This window comes from Neltuma alba, unplaced genomic scaffold (genome assembly GCF_004799145.2).
Source record: "Neltuma alba isolate B1F8T4 unplaced genomic scaffold, ASM479914v2 tig00004020_pilon, whole genome shotgun sequence".
NCBI classification, from domain to species: Eukaryota; Viridiplantae; Streptophyta; class Magnoliopsida; order Fabales; family Fabaceae; genus Neltuma; species Neltuma alba.
In genome coordinates, this window is record NW_021633528.1 from 6,008 (window position 1) to 27,970 (window position 21,963).

Below are 21,963 nucleotides of genomic sequence, written 5' to 3' on the forward strand. Positions count from 1 at the left end.
AAAGCTATAAAACCCAGTATTGGAAAAAGTACCAAGTCACTATCGATTTTTTATTATATTAATCTCATTCAAAAGCATTAAACCAACGGTTACTCCTCACTCAGATCACTCTAATTATTATAATTCAAATCCCAATGCATACTCTTTTCTCACCACGGGCTCAGCACGCAAAACCTAGCAAGCATTTTTGACCAAAAGTTACGAGACTCATGGATTCGGGTCCCCTGAAGGTGCATTCTGAGGACGACACAATCACACAAACTGGCGCAAGGTTAATGGAACTTAACGTGGCAATACTTTTCATGAACAACTAACCATTCATTTGTGGTAAAGTTCTACTTAGAGAGTGTTTGGATAAAAACCAAATCATGGTTTCAGAAGTGCTTTTACGGATTACGAAGTAAATATGTGGAGGAGGTTACCTCATTTTGCGGAAAAGTGCTTCTGAAACCATGGTCATAGTCTTGGAGCACCCAAACAGAGCCTTATCTTCTCGCAAAAACAAAAAGGTGAAAACTAACAGAGACACTTTACATTTGGGTGATCATTAGTTCACGACATGTGTACAATGCAACGTTAGCATAGCAGAAATAAGTTTGTCCGAGCACAAAGCAACGAAGCCTTGTAATGCTTATCCGTCTTGTCAACCACGTGGAGAACTCAGAAGTCACGTGACTTGCGACTGAAGTGAAATCTGGGTGAACTGGTCTTCACAGAGAAGACCCCATTCCAGATCTCAGTGAAAGCTCTGACTATAGCTCCATGGTGGTAGGGAGAATTGAGCTGAAGAAAACAATTGAGAAGCTCCCGAAGATCGTCCTTGGAGTATATCTCATTCTCCAGTATCATTTGAAGCATGGAGTGCCTAAAATCCAGATAAGGGTCGTCGGAATCTTTCTCGACCGCCACGCCTTCGCCGCCTACCCTGCCGAAAGCTCCGACTGTCCTCGACGCATTCCCGTAGTAATCAGAGTCAGAAAACTGCGAGGAGTCGACATAGGGAGAGAAAGTTGTGGTGGTGGTAGTGGTGGTGGCGGAGTCGTAGTGGCTTGAAGAAGAAAGATTGTAAAGTTTGTGTTTATGGTAAGAGGGGTTCTTGGGTTTAGGCTTTGGGTGGAATATATGAGAGAGCTTTGGTCTCCTGCAGCTGCTGCAGCCTAGTTTGACGGAGACAGAGCTCAAATGAAGCTTCTTTCTGGGGTGAGACATTGCTCTGTTTTGTTCCTGAAAGCAAGAAACACAGCGTGCGGGAAAAAGGAGCCAAGGGTAAGGGAAGAAGATTGGATGAGTTAAAGGGAATTCTATAGCTCGGGAAGAGCGAGGGGGGGAGAGTGTGTGTCAGGGTAAAAAGGGAGGGAAGGCTCTCAATTTATTTGCATGTGAGCAAAAGAGGGTCCCTTTGCTGTCCTAACCAATCTGTTTAGCTTTAATGAAGGCCGAGTGACCTGGACCGCAGATTTGTGAGATGATGAGCTATCAAAGAGGCTGGATATTAATCCCATCACATGTTTAATTTATTAGAGCTCCAGCATCCATGAAAATCAGGATTCACAAAGTAACCATGAATTTACTTTGAGAGCCCTAGTTAATATTGAGGGTTGGAGTATTGAACACGCATAAATAAGTCGGCAGGGCTGGCAAAAACACAAAAAAAAAAAAAGAACAAATAAATAAGCTGGTTGGTCTATTCAGACATCTCGAGTCTGACTTACCATTTAACAAAAAGGCCCGCCTTAAGCATTTAATCAGGTCTGTTTACGAAAATGGGTCGGACTTGTTTACTTGAAGCCTTGTCTATTGACCTATCAAACTTACTTTTATAAATTATTTATGCACATAAAGATATATATGTTCGCATATGCAAATAATATTAAGTGGTATATTTATAGATGAATTATATATAAACAACTTTAATTCAAATTAATTTTATTAAAATTTTTGCTGAAAAAAATGCCCACATTTTGTGTTTGTATCTCGAACAAGATTGTCTCCGGTACGAAGATATTGATTTTATTAATTATTTAAAAACTTCATTTTTTATATTAATTATTTATTGCTATACTCCTCCCTTATATAAATATATATCGAGTCACGTATGTTTGGATCTATAACTGTATATCATATTTATATATAGGCAAAAATATGATTTAAATAATTTAAAAAAAAATTAATAACAAATCCCTATTAAAGATCTACGTTTCGGCATGATTTAATTTGAGTCTGACCTGCTTAGTTTTTTTTTTTTGAGCAAAAGTCTGACCTGCTTAGTTAAAAAGTCAGGTTTAAGCTTATACTCAGGCCTTTTATACGAAAAGCCCAAGTTTATTCAACCGAAATTGACTTCGTTTGACTTATTTCCTACATACCCCAGAAAAAACAGGCATGAATTAATACTGGAATCTCGCCAATTATTTTTCCATAGGGTTAAGGTACATCTAATAACACCACCAAATATTGTCTCAGGTGGATCCAGCACTTTGAAATACTTTGTAATATATCCAACATTATGAAATATTTTTTATGTACATCTAATATCTTAAAAAAATTTTTTTAGTCTTGAAGTTGGATGCACCAAAAAAATATTGTCGGGCACTAGACGCATATAAAAAAATTATTTTGAGGTACTAGATGCACCAAAAAATATTTCACAGTACTAGATGCACTTAAAAAAATATTACAGAATGCTAAATGCATCACAAAATACTTTAAGATACTAGATGCACCCAATCAAATATTTCAGGGTGCTGGATGTACCTTAACCTTTTTAAGTATACTGGCTATTTATTCACTAAATCTAATGCAATACATAATAACCTCGTTTAGTTCTTATAATATACTATTCCCCTATGTTTTTTATGTCACATAAAAATTTCCAAATAATTACATTATTCATAATTTATAATTTATATATAAATACTAGTATGATTTACTGCAAATGTTATTGATATATTAATCATGTCCTCGTTATCACTCATTATGTGATAACATAATTAATGTTTAGATTAAAATATTTTATTAAATTTTTTATTATTCAAAATAGTACGCTCTTATCCAAGTACAAGTAAAAATGCTGCTGGAATCACACGAGACCGGAATTGCAGATTGACAAAGGCTGAATATAATTTGTTTTTTGCTTCAACGTCAAAATACAAATTTAAATACAAATATCATAATCTATTCATCTTATCTTAAATATAACACCTGTTTTGAGTCCAAAAAAAAAATATAACACCTGTTTTATAATATAATTTAGACTATAAAATGAGTTTTATATTTAAGATCGGAGGAAGAGGAAGAATATAATGGTTTTTACCCACGCTACAATCCTCTGAAAATCATTTCAGTTACGTGAACATCTCCGGCCTTAAGCCCATCAATACCCTTTTGAATGCCAGATTTGGAAGCAACCTCGTGCACTTGGGAATCTAAACAGAGGCAATCTTACGCCTATTGCCTAATTTGTGCCATGGTTTTTTTTTTTTTTTTTCCCGGCAGCAACTTATGCCATGTTTTGAACCTTGTTTCAAACTGCAAAAACAGAGGGATGATTCCAAGTTAACCGTGGGAATTCATCCATGGAATAAATGGGCTGAAGCAAGTAGAAATAGTCATCGAACATCACTGTTACAGCCATGCAACCGAAGCAATGGAATCAATAGTATTAATAACATGAAGGATATACAGTAATGTACAGCAGGTAATAGCCATACACTACACTTTGGCAATGTGCATGCTGATGTTCGCAAGAGATACATCCCTTGAAAACAATTTAAGAAAATAGTCACGGGACAACAGGCCCAATTAGATGAAAGCTAAAGTTTTCATGCAAACACACGTGATTTTCTGATCCTCACGCATTCCCCCTTCCCAATGTTGACCATGTCACCTGTCACTTCTGGCATCCTCTCTAATAAGATTTAATTTCAAATTCTCATATGTAATGGAGGAACGTCAAAAGTAAATAAAGAAATAATATAATAGAATCTACGTAATAGGCAAGCCCAATATGCTAAATAATTGAGAAAACTCGGGTAGTAGAAGAAGGAAGCAGAAAAGAAAGTCGGACCTTATGTGCTTTTGCATGTCATCTGATCCTTGAGTAAGCTAGCCACGTGCTGAGCCACCCATAATGAGCCCTCCTCTGTGCAACAGAAACTATGGGTGTGATTTTCTCTTTCGATTGTTAAGGTAACATCTGGAACCTGTCTGGAAAGCTGTGACAAGAAAAAAGGAAATTATGAAGTTGGCCTAAAAACAGAGAGAAGTTACTGTGGGAGTTGATCGGGTGATGCAAGTATCAGAAACACCATAACCATATGACAAGCATAGAGGCAATCAAGGATCACTTTTATTGTAGAAAGCATGAAAAACATAAATTTTCCCATCGTTTAGTTTTAGCAACATGCTTTAAGCACTTGTTCTATATCATTTCATTTACTATAAAACAGAAAGACATACTCCGTTCAAGGACTGGTTCTAAGAATCATCCCAAAAGACAGCTCTAACAATTTATCATCACAAATCTCGACACGTGTAACTCCCACGAGTTTTATAGCTTGTTAGAACAATGTTAGTCCCTCCTAGTGAATCTACTGTCAACTAGAGGCTTACAAAGGAGTCATCATTTTACTCTCAGCAGAAAGCCCCTCTTCAAAAAAGCAAAATTACAGGACTGTTCAGCCGTTGGCTGCGATTTCACTCCTGCAATCTGCAAACTAACCTCAATATGGGGAGATGGGCGCAACATTTCGAAACCATAAAAGGACGCCAATGCTACCATATAAATTCGAGTACATAATTAACCAACCCACACAATGCAAAGAGGATGCAAGGTTCTCCTTCTCCTTCTCCTTCTTCTTCTTCTTATTATTATTATTATTTTGGTGGTCCTAGATGATAAAATGATAACTACATCTCACCAAAGATAATGGAAACTGCAATAGTCGCATCATTTACCTCTTCATGAACTTCAAGTGGACCCCAGTGATCATCAACACCATATAAAAATGCAAGTTGAGTCTTTCTTTCTCTTATGAAGGCCCAGTCGGGTGTCTCTGAAAGCTAACACAGAATGCTCTGGTAAGCACATGATGGTCAAGTCAATGTAGTTTAGCACAGAGTTGGCTACACAGAAAGCATTTAATTAGTTGTGCAAGCAACTTTCAAACAAAAATAGGGAAAGCAATTTTCAGTGATAAAAAATTGCATGCAAAAACACTTTGGAAGAACTTCTAGTAATATAAGATGTGCTATAGGCAATGAACTGATTAACTGAACCTGAAAATGAATAAATAAATGGAGATGATTGAATGGCCAAACAGCCATATACATTCCTTCCAGGAGCCTTGAGGTCACAGCCATTTTTTCTTCATTTCCTTGGTTAATTACCAGTGTTATCTTCTCTTATATGTCTCTATCTCTATATCAAGAAATCCTGGGCATCATATCAACTTACTGTACTTGCCATATGCATCTGAATGCAAGAACGTCATGTCAGTGTCACCATATCAAAGTGGTGCTAGCAGTTCTGATAGGCTCAATAGGTTGTGGGGAAAAGTTTATCAAAGGAAAGGCAAAGTGGGTCACAAAGGAGCTGGAGCCCACAAGACTTATGGGAGGAAGAAGAGAGATCCAACCAACACACAAAAAGCAATATGTTGGGGTGTGAGAAGCAAAATGGTCTGAGTCAGGGATAACAACCCTGACTGGCAGCATCAGTTTGTACACATTAGTAGGTGGTATTTTGTGGGAGGGTATGGAATAGCTGTCATGAGAGCAGGAGAGAACCTGATCTCTCAAGAACCAGGCTGTTGGGGAGGCGAAGGTCATCACCACCTCCATGGTTCTTATTTTTCTTCACCTTTCTGTGATTGTCTCTTGCTACTCATTGGAGGAGACTAACTTGTTTATTTCAGCGAAACTAGTAGTGTTCTATCAAGTTCCCATTGTTTTTGTTTGTGATTGTATATCAAGCATAGTCAGCTCATGACATGTTACATAAAACTAACACTCACATATTAACTAAATATCAGCAATCTCACAATTGGTCAAAATGAAATGAAAGATTTACATGATAAAAATTGAAGAGAAATAGGTCTATGTCATAACTATTGAATTTGAAACCGCAAATCTTGCAAAGAACAAGCGTTTTACCTTTTCAATTTCAGTCTCCGCCATAAAGAGGATATTCCGCATAGTATGATACTGAAAGTTGTTTCAAGTTAAAAGAGTCAGTATAAAGGTGCAGCCATGACCCCAACGTAAAACAAACCACAAATTGGCGACAATGGAAAGGTAGATATCTGTCATGTTAAAGTTGACTTCCAATTAGCAAATTTGTTTATAGGTTTAGAATGCAACCTTGCTATTTTTTTCAACAGCAAAAACCAACCTTTGACAAGTGAGAGCATGCAGCCTCGACTGCGTTGGCGGACCAGGATGCCCCAAGAGATTTTCTGACTAAAAACTCAAAGGCCCATGTAGGCAGCAATCCTAATAATGCTATCGTGTAACTAAAAGCAGTAGATATGAATGGGGATCTGAAACTCCAAAGATTTCGCTCTTAGATTTGCAAAGTAAAGTAGACAAAGTCAAAGCGATTTGGCCATAGGGCAAGAACTCACCTTGCGCACTTAAAAATATTAGTTTGCTTTCTTGACTGATGGTTTAATGTCAAAAATGGATAAAGCACAATGCAATATTTGACCTACAGAACCCAGAAGAAAGGAGAGCAGATCATTTAAGTGAAGGCAAGGTAGCACAACCTAAGCTAAATATGCATAAAGTTCCAACCACCTTTTCTGGAGACCTCTTAAAAACCTCGATGGAAATGTATGAACCAACAGAGTGTCCAACCTGGTGAAGAAATTGCTACATTAGCTATCAAAATGTTTGATTCATTCATTTAAATAAAACTTTTGTCCATTCAGCACAAATGCTTTTGGTTAACATGAATTTGCAAAAAGCATTTCATTAATTTCCTTTGCAGGATGCTTATGCAGTTTCCCATGACAATAGCCACATACGTTTAAATCTTGAACATGAAAGTAACAACTAGCTGGTGATAATTTTGGCCAAGAACCAGGTATGGTTGCCTCGTTTACCAACATCCAGTTTTTGTCTTTTTCAAGTAAATAAGCAAAGGTTAGCCAGATAAATGCACACAAGTACTGGACTTAAGGAAATTCATTCATGATTGGGGCAAGAGCCATCTTGGGATAGATTTGACAGGACAACTCTGCCTTGAAAATATTGTTACATATAATCTTGTAGATTTGCTTTGTTCAGACCCAACAAATTATTTCCTCGTACATGTCTGAAACTTTAGTTTCTTATTACACTTTGACACTTGTTACTCCAAAAGTAAGCCACAAACCAAAGATTTGCATCCACTACAGTTAACGATTAGCATTTTCCAGAAAAAGGGAGATTTTAGCTAGCATGCGAAAATATGGTGTTTTTGTCCATGCAACTCCTACAATGATTATTCATTCGTAATACGAACATATCAAACAAGATGTTAAAAAAGTTAAAACAGCTCTGGCTGCAAAATGGAAGTAGATACAAAAGTACCCACCAGTAGAATAGGAATGCCAGCATTTTGCAATTCCTCTCTGATGAAAGCAACCTACAGAGCAAAAGAAAAGGGAAGAATACAATAACTAGGTCAGCACACAGTAAATGAGAATTGAAGAGATGCTGGAGCAAGGATGCAAATATGAAAGATTATAAATCAAAGGGATGGATGAAGAGTTCAAACTAAAAACAAAGATAACAATATGAGCCGAACATTTGGAAAACATGACATGCTAATTCAGAAAATAAGTGTGGCATCGCATCTAACATGCTAGAATAAATATTATTGTCTCCAGGATAAGGTTTGGGCCTTTGGCACAATAGGATGATGTAGAAGCACATGGGCACAATATCCTAACTATTTCCAGATTGTAGTTAGAGATGTTTAGGGGAAATTCAAGAGCTTGAAACTTTCAACATATTCTGATTTGTTAAATTATAATCTAAAAACTAACCTCTGATACAGTATCCCAAGTGTTACCAACTTGAAAATGAACGAATATATATGTGTATATATATATGTCAAGCTATCAAACTCATACCAGCTGACATCCTGCCAAGAGCATCGTAGCATAGAATTTACCTTGTGATTAATCTGTTCTTCTAATGAGAATAACCGTCCACGTTCCCAATCCTAGCAACAAAGCTCTGCGTTAGACACGCATGCAACCATATTGAAACAAATAAAAGTACTGCATCCTTCATGTAAACGTATTTAATATACCTTCATTGTGTGAGAGATGTGGCCGATAGCTGATGCGTCGTGAAAATTTGACCAAAAGCATATCAGTCGCGGTTTCATGTCAAGTAACGAGATAGAAAAATTGAGTTTACTTGCCTGTGATAGATGCATTTCCTCCAAGCTGTTCATATAGAAATTCAATGAAGTCCACATAAAATGTGATAATACCTGCGGTAAATGGAAAACCCAAATGTCATCGTTGAGCAATGGTAAAACATAAGCATATTAACAAACAGTCTATGCTCGATAGCACACCTGGGTTTCCAGGTATAAATAGAACATGAAAACTTGGATCCTCGGCCCGAATCTCCAATAATTCAGTGGTGTAACTAAATAAAAACATGGTGCGAAAGTCAAGAGTTAAAAATAACTGCCATATTCTTAACCCAGAAAGAAAACAATCATCATTTAATTAAATAGATATCACAAAATACCTCGATACATTGCACAATCGAAAATTGGCACGCTTCTTAGTTTTAGAAAGTAGACTTTCAGTAACCATATTGGTAGCTGCGCAGTTGGCGGTAATAATGGTCCTGAAAAGGAAAAGTTACTTGGTAAATTTACAAAATCGGACAGCTGAAAAAGCCAAAATTAAATCGTCGATATTTCGATAAATGGAATTCAGATGTCCTGTAAAAGAATCGGCAATGTAGATATGACTGAATTGAAGTTGTAACCAGTTTAATAGACATTGGAAGTGTCAGGGAAGGTCATAGAATACAGAGAATTGAGAGTACCAAGAACTGCGAAGCAGTTGAGGGATGATTCGGACAGTGGATGAAGCAAGAAAGTGAAGCATATGATAGGCCTGCAAAGGTCGGGTCCAACTGGTCGCAAACGGGAACACAAGGCGCCTTCCTATCACGTTATGGGCTCGATACCTGCACGAGGCACTCTGGATTAGTCTGGCCGTAGCGATGCCATCTTACTCAAAAAAAAGTGAAGCATATGATAGTAAATTGGGCTGCCAGAACCCCCTTAAATAGTACGGTGTGAAAGAAGATCGTGGGAATGGAGAACGTTTTGACTTTGAGGGATAATTTATTTATAAATTGACTTATTCTCTCTTATTTAACCACCACGAAATGAAAAATTAATAAAGGGGATAAGCCGATTATTTCTCACACGTGCCTGTATCAAAGTAATCGATTCATATATAAGTTAACAACTCATGGATCAGCAAAAGCAATTTGGCGCGGGGATCATGTATGGATTTGGGTGTTAGTATAGTTATTAATATTTTGATTTTAATTTTGATGATAATAGTAATAACAACAGTTAAAAGATTTACCCCGCTTTGAGATTAGGTTATCATAAATGATTAACAATTTCCGGCCTCGAGAGGCCATAGCGAAGTAGAAGCGAGTAGGTTGCATTGTTTCTACCTACCGCACAACGTGAGACCTACCCCTAAAATTTTGAATTTCTGGTGGAAAAATTGCATTTGGGGAAATTAATTTATTGGTCCGTACTGTTTATCTGTGTCTTTACCCCGGACCCTGCGCTCTCAATGTTTCGTAATTACAATTCACTCCTTGTGCTTGTCGTTGTCGGCGACCTGAATCTCGGATCACGCAAGTAATTGTACATACACTCTGTTTCGTACACGTCCTTATGATCTGCACGTCCATGCCCGTCTAGCTCACTATGATGATGCAATTTCCATGATTAATTGTTGTCCTAGTTTAAAAACAACCACGAGACATTACGTGGATGTCGTCAAGATCATGTGCAAGGCTGTATAACGTAGATGATCTGGGTAATAGTTAGCCTCTGGCGCATCAAACACAGCTCTGTTTCATTAGTTTGAAAACAGAGCATAGTGAGAACAAGCTTGCGACTGCTATTCTCGACTCTATCTTATTATGCCTTGATGTGATCTCAAATGTGCGAGGCTTACATGAGGGAGCAGAAGGATAACATCAGTGAAAAGAAAGATCATCTTCGAAGTAGAGGATGTATATTTACTTAATGTCTTGGCATTAAAAAGTGAACTGTTCCTTGATTATCAAAACGCATAGGGTTTGGATGACACCTCCTTCTGTTGGGTCCATTACGTTTCACCATCAAATGTAAATATCGATGCGTTGGTTTTAGTCAAGGAGGCCACAGAAAAAAGGTCAGAGCAGATGTATTTTTCAGGATGAACAATTTATACTTACTCTGGTCGTTATACAGCGCTAAAATGATACTCGTCCGGTTCTAATTATAAGACCCAATTGACTTATTTGAGGAGATTAAGGAAGTAAGTTAAGTTGGTTATTTATAATAAATAAGTGTTGTTATTCCTAAAATATCCTTGCTAATTAAGTATATTGGCTAAAACTATCATTATTAGAAGGATTATCTTGGAAAAAAATATATAAATATAAGAGAGAAAATGGATTGGGTCTTATAATTAGGACCAAATAAAAAGTCAAATTGAGTCTTATAATAAAGATCGGAGGAGTATATAAATTCAAATAAGTTGACATAATAGCAACTTTTAATAAAATTTATTAATTATTAATCCTTAATATTAAATGAAAGACTGAGCATGACATCACCTCCGGCTGTGATTGGAACTGAAAGGGCCTAAGGCGAAAGAAGAAAAAGAAAATCACGTGCATCTTTTTTATAGCCGTCTTAGAATGATCAACGTGCAATCAATGCATGCCAATGTCAAATACTCCTCTGGTCCTTAATATAGGGCCCAATTTTTGAGTTGATTTTGATCCTAAATATAAGACCAATTTCTCATATTTATCAATTTTCTCTAAGTTACCCCTATAGATACTCCCTCAACCATAATTAAGTAAAAGAGAGAGAGAGGGTATTAAGAAAGATTATTATGGTGTTTTAGGAAAAATGTGTCAATTTTCTTATAATTAACTAACTTACCTAACTTCTTTAATCTGATCAAATTAGTTAAATGGGTTTTATATTAATGACCGGAGGAGTATAAAAGTTATTTTGAATTAAAGGAATGCCATCATTCAATTACATACTAAGATAATGTAAATGTAACAAGTCACCCAAGTTGATAATAAAATTCGTAGCCTATACAGTGTGGTAATTGCAAAGCAAAACGAGAACCTCAACTATCCCAGTCTCTTTAAGACAAACATTACACTACACTTTAATATATAGAGTGGTAATCACAAGATCCTAACAACTTACATCATTGAAATTGCTATCTTATACTCCCTCCGTTTCTTATTATAAGAGACGAATAACTGAATTGCGTTGATAAAAAAAACAGTTAAAATTAGTTAAGAACAATTAATGTGCAAAAAGTATAATTTTTTTTTCAAAAATGCCCTCATTAATAAGGAGAGAGAGCATGAGAGAGAACAATAGTAAATTCTTAAAAGAAAGAGAAGTGGGAAGGAGAGAGAGTGTGAGTTGGAGACAATAAATATGGGTAAAATAGAAAATTAACACAAAAAATAAAGACAACTTTTAAGTGTCTCTTATATTTAGGAACATACTATAAGCATTAAATGTCTCTTATAATAAGGAACGGAGGGAGTAATAAATATGAGCTGCTTGATGAGATGTTTCCATTGTTCCAGAAATCACTCACCAAATCCTTTATTAACCATACTACGTATACTCGAGAGAAAATAGCTCTTCATTATTGACAATTTACTTATTCGATTCTATATCATATCAAAATTTTAGATGCCCTATATTCTTTCTCTTTAAACTTGTTGATGTATTAATGAAAACAACTATGGGGCACGATCTTAAGGGCCTAATTAATCGTGACAAGAGAGTGACGAGGGACAAAATCGCTTGTTCGACTGTCACGAGGAACGGCCTAGGAATGGGCATTTCCTCTTCTGGTACATTTCTATTTTCATTTATATCCTCTAATGTTCGCTGCCGATTAAGAGGGAAATGATTAGTCAAATAATAGTGATCAACTATAAACGCTGCAAAATGATGGGAAATGGCTTATTAAAGCCTAACTGAGAAACCGCAAAACCGTTTGTTTTTGAACAAGTCCCCAAAATGAGTCACTCCCAAGAGAGTTGCGTCCCAAATGAAAGAGAAGCGTCTGTGGGAAGAAATCCCGCTCCTCCTCTTTCTCTTGGTCTCTCCTTAGATTTTCTATTTTTTAATTTTTGAAAAAACATTAATCAGCTTATGTCGTGATATAACTGCACCCCTATATATATTCCAACATTCAGTTACCTCTGATCTCAGGCTTCTTCTGTTGTCTCATTCTTGTTTCAAATAGAATCTGAGTTTATTCTTCCCAGGGAAGAAAACCCATCTATATTCTTTGTTTTAAATCTCATCTTATCAATACCTTTATCACTGGGGGCACCCCATTCCATATCGACGGTTTTGGGTGCCTCTTAATAATTCAACCAAGGGACTCATAAGTCTGTTGAGGATTTATCTTGGAATTCTCTTTGAAGAACAGGTAATGCTGATCAAATCCTTCCCAAGATTCTGTCTTTTGCAGTAATTGGTTATTCTGCAGAAGCTTTGTACTTTGATCGTTATGACCTTTGATGGGTTTGCTTCGTTTTCAGAGTTCCCCCGGTCCGTGACGTGATAGGGATTGAAAATGTTGGGTGATTTTTTAACTCGGATTCTTATGTAAGTATATTTTTTCCCTCGACGATTCTGCTTCTGATGTTTGAGTCATTATGTGATTTTTATATGTTATAATTATTTGGTTCCAGTCTGCTTCTGGGGTATGCATACCCTGGATTTGAGTGCTATAAGACTGTAGAAAAGAACAGGGTCCAGATTGAGGAACTCCGCTTCTGGTGCCAATACTGGTAAGAGAAATCCACCTTCGCCTTCTTTTGAGTTCAATTTCAGTAAATGAACTTCCCTTCTATTAGCCTATTCCCTTCCCGATTGGCTGTATGATTGCTACCAAGTTTATGTCATTCAAATTTGATGATGTTCATCATGTTCAAGACGTGGGGATATAATTTGACTAAAAAAAATCGGAGAGATTGAACTCCGCCTATCAAGAAAAGGATCTTTTTCCTGCAACATTCAAATGGAGGTCATTAACTTGAAAAGCAGAGTAAAGAGAGGACCGAATCATGTGCACGTGATTATGATGCTGTATTAGGCATCTTACAAAACTACTGATTTTACAGTGCGGGTATCTGAAACCACCCACCTTCAAAAGCCAAATGCGCCATTTTCTTCCAAATGGAGTTAGGAATAACAAAGATGACAGTTTCTCAAGAACATCGAGGACGATACATCCTGCTTTTGTTCTTGGTCCTATGAGTAAAATTATAACCTATGCATAATTGATATGCAGGATCATTGTGGCTATCGTCACAGTTCTGGAAAGGTTTACAGATATATTTGTTGGATGGTATGTATTGCATTTTTGCATTCTTTTCCCCCCAGCTATTGGATTTTTAAATTTGGCTATGTGCCGTTAATGAACATCCAACTTCATAAAGGTTACCATTGTATGGAGAGATGAAAGTGGCGTTCTTTGTCTACCTGTGGTACCCCAAAACTAAAGTAAGAGCTTGATACACTCATGGGTTTCTTTTCATTCAGAAATGGGGAGATAGCTAATACAAGTATTGTTAACTTAACTGCAGGGGACAGGGTTTGTTTATCAAACAGTGCTGCGTCCTGTTGTCGCAAGACATGAAAACGAGATTGACAAGCAATTGATGGAGCTGAAAGCTAGCGGACGGGATTTGGTCGCTCATTACTGGCAAATCAGTGCAAAAATGGGGCACTCAGCATTTTTCCAGGGTCTCGAGTACTTGGCCACTCAGTCTATTAGATTGAAAGCTACTCCCCCTCCCCAGGTCTTGTCTCAATTTTTCACTTCCTTTCATTTTCTTATTAATTTGACTACCCCATTGTTTCCAATCAACCAACTTGAGCAAATAGCACCAATTATAAGTACAACAAGCACACGACAAAACTTTCTGCATCATCTACTTTGTTATCTATGTGTGTTGATGCAAGGAAAAAAATAGATTACAGCAATGATAGCATGTTACTGAGGAGAATTTATTGCAGAAGAGCTACATGCAGGAAGGAAGTGCCCCACAGGAAATGAATTCTTCAAAGAAATCTGCCATGGAGGACAATAGTGTAGCGGGCAAGATCAAGAAGTCGCCCCCAAGTCCTCCGCCATCGCCGAGTCTGAAGCGGGTGGAGACACCAAAGTTCAGAAGTGTGAGGCTTCATCAGCAAGTGCAGGAGGATGATCATACTAAAGGAGGGAGAAGAAGGCTATTCCAAGTATGCACTCAACCAAGCTCGCGCAAGGCTCAGGCGCTTAAACACAGGAAGCCCGCGATCGCCACATAGTCCACAGCGTCGAGAACTGTAAGAGTTGTACAGTTAATGTCAGTCCCAATAGGAGCTATGGAGCAGATTAATCTTCTCTCTCCTGCCCTCCTCATCCGAAAAGCTAAATAAATAACTTTTATTTTTATTTTTTTTGGCTTGTAAATTGTAATATGAATTCCATTGCTTGGCTCGTCCTTTTTTTCATCCTTTCTTTTTCATGATTAATTCGAGTATTCTTTGATTCGTTTGTAATTTTGAGACCATCAAAATCAGGAGGCAAGTATAAAACTATAAAATAGGAAAATAAGAAACAGATTCCATTCTTCAACCGCAGGAAAAAAAAAAAGGCAAGGATATATGCGTCCCGCCATTAGACGAAAACGTTATAGGCTTACACGGCGCCGGAATGCCCGGAGTATCCGATAAAAAATTCGGGTAGCGCCCGGAAGTAGCCGTTGACGGACGAGCGGAAGCAGGAGGAGAATCTCAAGGAGAGGCGGCGGAGTATATTTGGGCCGGATGAGCTTTGTGGGGAAGCAGACAGGGGCTGGAGGTAAGCCCAAGCGGCCTGCTTAACGAGGCGATTGCGAATGGATATGTGATAGGAGGAGTTGGTGGCGGCGGAGGAGGCGGTGGGGGAATTGACGGCTGCGGCGGATGAAGGAAGTACATCTCTAAGGGACGTGTAGGAAGAGGGAGACTTGATGGAGCCAAAGTCCAAGTCGAGAACTGATGGCCGCGGCGTGTGCGTGGCGGCGGCATAGGAGTCGGCTCGGGGGGGCACCACGACGGAAGTGGGTATGGAGTGCCAGCGGCGGAGAGTTGACGGTGTCTTCGGAGATGGAAGGCAGTCGTCCATGGAATGGGGCCAACAAAAAAGTGGAGGAATCAAGGTGAAGACGAGAGGAAGGAGACAGTGGCAGATTGGCTCCAAGCCTCCAACGTCTTCGGCTTTGGCAATTATTGGCTTGTCCTCCCCTCTAATCTTCGCTCCCGTCCTTTCGTTATCTCGTACGACTTTCGCGATTTATGGCATGTGTATCACACCCGCCCACCTCGTCATATTGTTTAGGAAAACATATACCAGTAAAATTTATTGCAAGTATTTTGATCATCTGAGCACTGATGGAAGAGATGAGAAGCGACACTTCCCAGTGATTGGTAATAATTGGCCTGGTTTCAAATAATATTTTGCTTTTATTAGTGTATGATGAAGCGTCAAATAACTAACAAGCAATGTGAGTGACGACGTCAGTCATCTCTATCTGTTGGATTATTCGTGAGATCAATAACATGCAAGTTGAGGATTTTTATGGAAAAGGATAGAGCAACCAAGAAAGTCATATCGTCCTTATTAAAAAAGGGATTTTTAAATCCACGAACAAAACAAACAGCCGAGTTTGAATTTCCAATTCCTTGCCTTAGTCGACTGTGGTTCACTCGTTTGCTGTTGCTTCCGTAAGAACCCTGACCATGCTCGGTCTCTCTCCCTTGCTTGTTTTCTTTTCCATCTTGTTAACCTATCTTATTTATAGATATACAACGCGTGAAGCCTATCTAATTAATTGGCGAACAATTAAATTGTTATGAGAAAAACATAGTTTTTTGAACTTGAGTGGCCCTAAAGTTTTTTTTTTTAACTAACAAATTAGTCATTAGAATTATGTGCATTCTTTATTTTTGCTTTTGAAAATGACTGGTCGAGTCGAGGGGAAGCGGCCAATTTCCTTGTCTGGACACAGCTCACAAGGCTACACAATGTTTCCGTGGGGAGGTATTCTCTGCACTTCCCTTTTCTTTCAAAATACTGAATAATATTAAAAAAAATTAAAAATTTTGATCCATTCTAGTTAAAACAATTCAAAACAGCAACAGATAAAAAACAACAAAATCATTTTATTTGATATTTTACTAATAATTTTATAAAATATTAAATTTTAATTATTTTAATATGAGGTAGTAGTCGAGATAAGAGATGGAAAGTAGAATAAGTGATGAGAGAAAGAAGTACAAAAAAATCATCCATGATCTTTCCGGAGGAAGAACAATGATGCAATTATGATACCCAAGATGTTTGGATACACTGTATGGATGGATACATTATTCCACTATTAACAGCACATCTATCTCTATCTCTATCTCTAGCTCTAACTAGACAAAATATGCAATGAAAATTTCGAAGGTGAGCAAGTACGAGAAGAATTACTTTTAAGTAACATACTCCTTGGTACTTATGAAAAGGGTTACCACTTCAGTTCAAGTTCTCATTTTTATGTCTGTGAATACAAAGACTGTTTTAGAGAGCGTACCTCCTATTTAGACCATGACAACGCTCAATCATATATTACAGATTGTTTTTTTTTTTTTTAAATGATTTGTATCCAGATACACTAAAAAGCAACAATGGACGTACGCCATCATATTCAATTTTTTGGGGAAAAAAACATCTAATGCTTCATTCTAGTTCCCCAACCCCCCGGGGGCCCCCAAGCAATGCTTTATATTAGTTTTTTTTTTTTTTGCCAAAGAGATATTTTTATTACTAAAGAAAACTGAACAACAGACTAAAAAAATACAGAACAAATACTCAAAAAAACACTAAGGCTATTAACAAAATAACAGACTCAAAAAAAAAAACATATAGACCCCCCCAAAAAAAACATACTGACTAAAAAAGAAGCAAATACAAGCAAAACAAAGACTACAAAAATACAACAAAGGCTCAAACTAGACTAGCCGACATCTTTTTGTATAGCAGTAGGACTATTAATACTACGAGGAGCACAACTAGAATCTGCAACATTAGACATCTGACCAAGTGAACTTGAGGCCAAATTCTTGCAACTATTCATGTCACTTAATAAAATTTCATCCAAGAGAGGTGTTGCCGCTAAAAGCCACCCGTTGGGTATCAACTCTCTTTTGTAAGCAGCTGTCAAATGATCTGCAGCACGATTACCTTGGCGCCCAACCAAGAAAAACTTTACATCTGACCTATTCCTAATTGTTGCAAAAATCTCTTTAAAGATAGGTTTTCCATATATTATTTGTTTTATACTAACCTTTATTATTTTTATACGAGACACAAGGACTCTCCACTGGCAACAGAGTTTAATTACCCCAGGGCCAGGTACTCGCAATAAAGGGCAAGAGATATCCCTGTCAATTAAGAAGTTGTATGCACAAGAGCTGAAATTTAAATTTCTAACCATTTATTTAAGTGACAAGAACCCTACTGCTCATACTATTATTCCACTCAATATCCTCGTCCTTCAATGTCATACGGCAACTTTTAATCTCGGACATTCGCGTTGGGGAAAATACAAGACGCATTGTCTCACAGAGGAGGAAGAGCCTCAAGTTGCTAGAAATTCGAGTTCTACATAAAACGACTGGCTTCCCATTATTCCTAACTGTTAAAACTTTCAAGTGAAAATTAACATGCAATGACCGACTGTCAAAGTGGAAATTACGAATTGAAAGTGCGTAGCAGTATCGTAGCAGATTCGTTGCCGAAATTGAACGATTGTGATTGCCTTTCGTCTTCCGCTGAAACGAGATCATGCAGCTTCCAGGTCTCGGCGTTTTGTGAACTCGCATGTTAAATTTTAACCTCTCCATTCTCAATTTTTTCAAGATGGCTAGATTCGAACACCCCAGCTCCAATACCTTATATTTTAGGCACAATAACATCGCATCATCCTCAATTCTGAAAGCATCCCAGCGGAGTAGCAACAGCCCCCCTGGGGCTTGTCATAGCCCCATTAGCTACTGCCCAGTTTCTAAATATACTTAAAACTACGATTTGGATAATGAAATTTCCAGCTAATTTCAAGTGACATGATTTTATCACTCGGAAATGTATACAACCAGCATGAATAATTATTTAAGATGAAGGATCTTTTCCTGATAATGATATCCACTACACCTTTGCAACTTGGCTGCAGCCGGCGCAGCGTCTACCTAGCTGCGCTGTATTGCAGACCTTGCAAATAAGGGAATCCATGACGCCTGAGACTTCGAAGTAGGCAATCGCTGAGATGAGGTAACGAATATGGCGTCTGCTGTATTTCGCAAAACAGCAAAATTTTCAGTAACATCCCTGGAATCAACGAATCTGCCTTCAAGCTAAATTGTCCGTGAAGCATAACCTGTTACCAGTTTATTCAAAAGAGATGGTCAATGACGTTAACTGTACAGCATAGCATAAACCCCCAGCTTCACATTCAACGGCTCCAGGGATCATCCTCGATATACAAAAAGTCTACCAATTACTTTATCGAAGAAATTTCCTTTAAAGAATAAATGGCCAGGGGCCAACCATGCTTTCTGGTACAGCATGATTTTAGACGCATCAGCTTTCACCTCTGAGTATTGTTAGCTAATGTGGATGGTCCATCAGCAAACCCGGATGATGGAGTTTGTGGTCTTGAGGCGATTCCAAAATCAGAGGGAAGCATGTCTACCCCATTCCAATCAACACTGGCTGTTAAATTGGAGTTAAGGAATTAATATAACACAAGAGGGGAGAAAAAGGTACAAGGGGAGAACTTGGAGAAAGGGCAAGTGGAAATAGAAGGCAATAAAATATTTGAAATGACGGATACAATCTGTTCTCCACATATCTGTAATGCTAACGTCAGCATCTGATAGTAGCCAGTAATCTGCATCATTCTGCAAGCGTAAAACAAAAACGCCACGTGGCATTAGATATAAAGGTAAAGTAATGAGATTGTTGAGTTCTTGAACTGCGCCTTGGCAGACCCTTTGCAGATTGATAACAACTTTTCCAATTGCTTCAGAGCTACTACAAAGTGAACATGATAAACTTACATCAACGTCAGAAGGAACAATTTTCATCATGCCCCCACCGAACTCTGGTGAAGCATTTAGATCAGAGCATGTATGAGATGGCAGTTGAGTTTGAGATTCAAGACCCTTTCCATTGTGTTCAAGAGGAGTCATTTCTGTCGTTAGGTGTTCATTGGACCCTGAACTTGAAGCAAGTGGGAGGCTTGCAGGGGGCTCAACACCATTCATCTCTTCAAATTTCTCCTCAAATTGACTAGAAAATAATTCAGAAGTTCGACAATGAAATAGTAGTGGCATGAATACAGTAAATATACAACTACCACAAAATACTTATAACCAGACTGACAAAATCAAGTAACGTGATTACCGGACAAACTGGGAGGGGGGGAATGACAAAAAGAAATGCTGGCCAAGGCAAGGATACCTGACAAGGTAGACATCAATGGGACCCATTGTACTTCTAAGAATTATTCTGTATCTCCTCTGTGGATAGTCAACGGCCTGATGGATATAGAAGCAACAACCTCCATCATGCATCAGAAACATCAATTTCAAAACATCAAGAAACTTCCATCAAAGTAAATGCCCAAAACTTACTTCCTCAGGATCAGGGACTTCCAAGGTGGTTCCATGTGGGGCTTTAATTGCTATTAGAGTTTCATTCTGCTTAGAGAAATGCATAAAGACCACCAGTTAAAAGTGAGCACTTGCAATAATCAGCATGAAAAGGAGTATAGCAATTGTCATGATAGGCACAATCATGTACATTGCACACCCACCTGCAAGCCGGGTAGGCCCTTAATATCTTCTTCAGTTACAAAAAGCCACCTAAATGAAAAATCCACAAGAATTATTATGATAACATTTATTTTTTCCTTCATAAAGAGAAATTAATCTCATATCTTGACGGGAAGAAAATACTTCTGGTTTTTTATCTTCACTCAAATTTCTCAGCCTTTCCTGCATTCCCCTACCAAAATCCAAAGCAACAGTATTAGCCAGCAGTTTTGAAACAGCAAATTTTTTTCTCTAACTCAAAACAACTATAAAACCTTATTTGATCATCTAATCTTTGCTCCTCCAAAGACAGTGTCTCCACGTCTGCCTGCAACACATCAGAAGACCCACAGGGCACAGCATAATTAACGATATGCCCTGCCACACTACAAGGTGCTAAGCCTCTATTTTCCTTTATATTTCTGTATCATAAATTATGATAAGCATAGCACTAGAACATCATACAACTACTTATTGAGTGTTGTCTCTAGACATGATAGATTGAAACATAGAGACATGTCCAATGCCATATCGACAACACTGATCATTTGACAACAATTGGTTCCTTGTGCGTCAGTATATTATTCACAACAAAACACACACGCCACGTACCTTTAGCATAGATACATCACCATCAACCTCTCCAGACGTAGAAGATTTGATTCCCCTGCAATAGGTATTCCACAAGAATTGACATGAAAATGGTGCCCTAACACCGATAAAAAAATGTAAAGCTAAAAACAAGAGAAACTGCATATAGCAGAATTTCAAATTGCGTCACAGAATTACTTCCAATGTATCCTGTTTTTTAGCTTTTTCTCAATGAGGCCAATTCCTTCCAAAACATTGGTTATGTCATATATCTCCTCTTTTGCACCTGTGCAACAAGAAAAAATTAAATCCATATGTTATGGACATGGAAATATTTAGCAGACATATCAGCCATTGTTTTTAGACAAGCACCTCCAAAGTTTCAGCCGCTTGTTTAGGTCAAGATCACCATCCTCTGCATGCTTGAGCAAATTGATGAACTTTTTAGTCAACAAACCTATGAAGTTATGGCATAATTTTGTTATTCTTTTCTCTTGAAAGTAGTAACCTTCATAGCTACATGAGGCAGAAATCAAGAGACATAGAAGTAATAAAAAATGCTTCCAAAATTACCCAAGGAACTGTCATAGCGACAGCTGCCAGCAGGAGTAGAGAAGGGGAACCTGTATATCAATACAAAATTAAAAAACACCGATTAAACTCAAATATCCAAGCCTCGTATAGATAAAGTGCTGCAGGAAAGAAGCAATTTTTCACCACCATCACAAGTTGCACATAAGTTGTTTCCAAAAATTTGTCAAACATGGTAGAGAACCTAGTTCAAGCATTCAACATGAAAGACAATGGGATAATTTTCTCACCAGCATTTGAGATGGGGGTCTGAGGACCAGATTTGCCTTCTTTGGCAACCTTGGACTTATTGTATGTCCTTCCTCCTTTTGCAGACACAGGTGTTTTGAGGGGACTAATCGTTACATTAGTAGCTGGGCTCTTACTCCATTCCTGACTCTCCATTGCTGTCATTCACTGTGCTCTTCCGCTTCATGTACTGGCATCATCAGCAGATTCTAGAACTTATAATATGAGGGACAAAGACGACTAAAGATATGAACAAAAACAATATATATAGGCCTGATGAAGGCAAGATAACATGTAGTAATGATAGCAAATAACAAAAATAAACTAATATGAAAGTGCAAGCACCAATGCTTAACCAT

The 21,963-nt window shown here is 37.8% G+C and overlaps 4 protein-coding genes and 1 pseudogene across 4 annotated transcripts; 1 reads left to right on the plus strand and 4 right to left on the minus strand.

Annotated features, from left to right (window-relative positions):
- Positions 1-302: 302 nt before the first annotated feature.
- Positions 303-1,254, minus strand: LOC114743431 (transcription repressor OFP6-like). Its single transcript, XM_028931643.1, has 2 exons — positions 504-1,254; positions 303-338 (listed from the first exon to the last, which is right to left on the minus strand). The coding sequence occupies exon 1, from the start codon at positions 1,207-1,209 to the stop codon at positions 661-663; it is 549 nt and encodes a 182-aa protein (XP_028787476.1). The 5' UTR covers positions 1,210-1,254; the 3' UTR covers positions 303-338; positions 504-660.
- Positions 1,255-3,605: 2,351 nt separating this feature from the next.
- Positions 3,606-9,118, minus strand: LOC114743432 (lipid droplet-associated hydrolase-like). The gene is made up of 13 exons (XM_028931645.1): positions 9,058-9,118; positions 8,752-8,853; positions 8,573-8,646; positions 8,414-8,485; positions 8,300-8,328; positions 8,159-8,209; positions 7,577-7,627; positions 6,796-6,855; positions 6,624-6,706; positions 6,392-6,539; positions 6,154-6,204; positions 4,957-5,061; positions 3,606-4,214 (listed from the first exon to the last, which is right to left on the minus strand). Exons 2-13 carry the CDS (start codon positions 8,817-8,819, stop codon positions 4,068-4,070), a joined length of 939 nt encoding a protein of 312 aa, XP_028787478.1. The 5' UTR covers positions 8,820-8,853; positions 9,058-9,118; the 3' UTR covers positions 3,606-4,067.
- A 3,743-nt stretch (positions 9,119-12,861) lies between these two features.
- On the plus strand, positions 12,862-14,311 carry LOC114743436 (putative HVA22-like protein g). Its single transcript, XM_028931647.1, has 5 exons — positions 12,862-12,913; positions 13,000-13,098; positions 13,602-13,658; positions 13,750-13,813; positions 13,897-14,311. Exons 1-5 carry the CDS (start codon positions 12,882-12,884, stop codon positions 14,284-14,286), a joined length of 642 nt encoding a protein of 213 aa, XP_028787480.1. The 5' UTR covers positions 12,862-12,881; the 3' UTR covers positions 14,287-14,311.
- Positions 14,312-15,071: 760 nt separating this feature from the next.
- On the minus strand, positions 15,072-15,533 carry LOC114743434 (uncharacterized; the record flags this gene model as incomplete). The annotated part of the gene is made up of 1 exon (XM_028931646.1): positions 15,072-15,533. A coding segment is annotated over exon 1 (393 nt), but the record flags the coding sequence as incomplete, so codon positions are not given.
- A 2,861-nt stretch (positions 15,534-18,394) lies between these two features.
- On the minus strand, positions 18,395-21,791 carry LOC114743435 (transcription factor E2FA-like; annotated as a pseudogene).
- Between the last annotated feature and the right edge of the window lie 172 nt (positions 21,792-21,963).

Excerpts from the sequence above, each read along its gene's own strand:
- LOC114743431 (XM_028931643.1), bottom strand. The coding sequence starts at position 1,209 with ATGTCTCACCCCAGAAAGAAGCTTCATTTGAGCTCTGTCTCCGTCAAA.
- LOC114743432 (XM_028931645.1), bottom strand. The coding sequence starts at position 8,819 with ATGGTTACTGAAAGTCTACTTTCTAAAACTAAGAAGCGTGCCAATTTT. Across the intron at positions 6,205-6,391 it reads CATGCTCTCACTTGTCAAAG|TATCATACTATGCGGAATAT; the intron begins GTTGGTTTTTGC and ends AACAACTTTCAG. Across the intron at positions 4,215-4,956 it reads CACTTGAAGTTCATGAAGAG|CTTTCCAGACAGGTTCCAGA; the intron begins GTAAATGATGCG and ends TTCTTGTCACAG.
- LOC114743436 (XM_028931647.1), top strand. The coding sequence starts at position 12,882 with ATGTTGGGTGATTTTTTAACTCGGATTCTTAT. Across the intron at positions 12,914-12,999 it reads TTTTTAACTCGGATTCTTAT|TCTGCTTCTGGGGTATGCAT; the intron begins GTAAGTATATTT and ends ATTTGGTTCCAG. Across the intron at positions 13,659-13,749 it reads ACAGATATATTTGTTGGATG|GTTACCATTGTATGGAGAGA; the intron begins GTATGTATTGCA and ends AACTTCATAAAG.